Source organism: Carlito syrichta, unplaced genomic scaffold, assembly GCF_000164805.1.
Source record: "Carlito syrichta isolate Samal-C Ts95f unplaced genomic scaffold, Tarsius_syrichta-2.0.1 Scaffold311146, whole genome shotgun sequence".
In the NCBI taxonomy this organism is placed as follows: domain Eukaryota; kingdom Metazoa; phylum Chordata; class Mammalia; order Primates; family Tarsiidae; genus Carlito; species Carlito syrichta.
In genome coordinates this window covers 15,036-17,995 of record NW_007255242.1, presented here as the reverse complement: position 1 = coordinate 17,995, position 2,960 = coordinate 15,036, and the positions used below count along the sequence as shown (strand labels likewise).

General features: G+C 60.6%; 1 protein-coding gene across 1 annotated transcript in view; it reads right to left on the bottom strand.

Moving 5' to 3' along the window:
* The window catches only part of VWF (von Willebrand factor), a 118,103-nt gene that overhangs the window by 109,110 nt on the left and 6,033 nt on the right, over positions 1-2,960 (bottom strand). The window contains 1 exon segment of the mRNA XM_021717812.1: positions 2,326-2,372. Coding sequence (XP_021573487.1) covers positions 2,326-2,372 — 47 coding nt within the window.

The following is a 2,960-nucleotide window of genomic DNA, read 5'->3' as shown; positions in this document are numbered from 1 at the left end:
TCCGCCTCTGAGTGTGGAGCGGACACGTTGGCTTGTTTCTCGTGAATATAGTTCAGCAAAGTGAGCCGATGTCACTTTGCCTATTGGGTTTTTGGTGGGGTTCTTTTTGAGTTGGAGTCGCGCTCCATTGCCCAGGTTGGAGGGCAGTGGCACACCCATGGCCACCCTAGCGTCGAGCTGCTGGGCTCTGGTGATCCTTCCGCCTCAGGCTTCTAAGTAGCCAGATCTATAGTCGCACGCTGCCGCGCCCGTCTAGCAGATTGGGTTTTTACAAGATGGCGGCTCCTGCCTGGGCTGTTCTCTTTCTCTCTCACCCTGAGGCCACTCACCCCAGGCAAGCCGGCTGTCCTGTCACGAGGCGGCCCCAAGGAGAGGTCCACGAGGCGAGGGAACAGTGCCGACCACCATGACACGCACGACCCTCAGTGCCATCCCCCTCTCCCCCAGTCAAGCCCTCAGATGAGCCCACAGCCCAGTCAATGGCCTGACTGCAAGTTCATGAGACGTTTTGGGCCAGAGGCACCCAGCTGCCACACCCAGATTCCCGATGGACAGAAACTGAGAGAGTGTTTGTTGTGCTAAGCTGTTGGGTTTGGATATACTGAGCTCCACAGCAACCAATTCCCAACACCCTCTCCTCTCGTTCCAGAGAATCAAATCCACGTCTCTGTTTCTAAGATTCACAGCATCCCCCCCGCCAGGAGCTGCAGGGAAGCCCCGGCCTTCCCTTTGCTGCACAAGCAGAGCCAAGCATCTCCCCTTCCAGAACCTTCTTGCCGCCTCTTGCCATCAGAAGCGCTCCCTGCTCCATCACGCTGGGAGTGTCCGTCAGCCCTGCCGCCGGCCGGACCATGGCAAGGTGGAGATGGGCCCGTGGGCCATGGGGGAGATGGACCAGGATGCAATGGCCAGCTAGACTCCAGAGCTCCAGAAAGAGGCTCAGACCAGGGCTTGAGAACCGGAGAAGAGCTTGAGGGCTTTGGTGGCAGAGCAGCAGAGCACTCCGGAGACAGAGTTGAAATGGGTTATCTTCCCACCAAGGCCTCACGAGCACGTCCGGCGTGTTCAGCCACGTTATTTTCTAGATTCTGCGTGGAAGACCGGGGCGTGGCACTGTCTGCCCCCACCAAGCCGTCCGTCAGGTCCACAGTGGGTGTTCAGCGAGTGCTTGGGCGATGGGTGGTTGGAAGGACGGTGGGTGGAAGGCCCCCCGCAGCGAGTGGCCATCTGGGCTTCCTCACCTGCCGTCCGTCTGAAAACCTCTGCAGGCTGAAGTCCTCAGTCCAGCCACTGCAGCTCACTGACCTCATACGATGAATGCTCACCGAGCAGCTATTACAGGTTAATGGCAGCAACTCTACGGCTTTCCGAGGCCCCTCAAGCCTTTCATGGTGTGACCGTGCTACAATGGAGCACTGATACCACTTTCAAGAGCAATCTTTTCTCTTTTGTGCTTTCTTCATGGTTTAGTGCAACAGGAAACCTGGCGGGTTGGCCACCTCTGGGCCACATGGCTGGACCCAGCCCTTGTGCCCACTTTCCATGTGGTTCCGGAGTTTTCCCGGCACAGGAGGTGCCAGATAAGGTCCTGAGGGACCCTCCAGGGTTTAATCCACAGACCTCAATATGACCCAGTATCTGAGCGCAGCCTTCTCCGGGCCTGCCTCAGGCTAGGACCAGGAAGGAATGCGAAGAAAAAGGGAGGGAGAAGCCACGCTGCTGGGGATGAGGCGAAGGGACCGGGCAAGGTTCACGGTAAACACGAGAGCGTTGGGCCAAACGGAGCAGAAAGAAAGGGCAGAGATGGGACAACGTGTTTTCCTAGACAGACTGTCCCAGGCAGGAGCAGGGACAGGGTGCAAGGAACGTTGGGTGTCCCGATTCTCCTAAACCTTGGACCATGCCGTGGTCTCCACGCCAGGTATTCCAGAGATTTCCATGAAAGGTCTCCCTTCAAGCCCAAAGCATTGCCAGGAAGGCCCTTCTTCCTCTTAATTTTTCACAGAACGTGTAGCCTCTTTCTTTAGCGGATCCTGACACGACAGGTCTCATGGCTCATCAGCCGTGATCCTCTGAGCAAACAGGTGGTCAGGACAAGAAAACCCTCACCAAGTGCGTTTCCCCCTAGGGTGGGTTGGCACGGCAGGCATCTGAAACCAGAGCCGTGATCAGGCGGGCGCATCCAACCTGCATGGAGGGGACGGCGTCCGCCCGGTGCTGGGCGTCCGCCCGGTGCTGGCCCTCCCGCCCGGTGAGAGACGCCTCCCTGCCGGGGAGGGGAGACAGGCGCGGTCGCCACCCACCTGGGCGTTCCTCGCCACCTACCTGGGCATTCCTCGTTGCTGCAGACCCACTGGCTGTGCCGGCAAATGCTGTCAGGGGAGAGGCACAGGTCACTGGTTGCTCGGCAAACCCCAGAGGCCGCAGATGTGGAGCGCACCGCGGCCACCACGGCCCTCAGGAAGGGTCGTGGAGGAGGGGGAGCCGGGGCCAGCGGGTCCTCACGAGCCCAAAGTTGTCGGGGACCCGGCTTTGGCCACGAGAAGCCCCAGAAATGTCGCCCGGGGGAGAAGTCCCGAGAGAGGGAAAGAGGTCACACCAGGGTGTCCGAGGTCCCTGAGAGCCTCCAGGCTGGACGAAATCGGACTCCGCCCCCACGCGGCTGGTGCAGACAGGCAGAGAGTGGAGCTGAGAGGGGCCCCGTTCCCCCGCCAGGGCTCCAGATTTTCAATTTTTGGGTGGAGAAGGTCTGTTGCTGTCGTGCCCAGTCCTGGCTCAAGCGGTCCTCCTGCCCGGGCCTCCCAAAGTGGTGCGACGCAGCGGGGCCCCACCCCAGCCTAGGTGCGTGTCCCACGGCCCCTCCCCGGGGAAGCAGGTCGCAGCCGAAGCTCTGCTCGCAGGCGGCCCGAGGAGCCGTGGACGTGGAAGGACCGCCCTTGCCGCCTCCCCTCTCCCAGCTC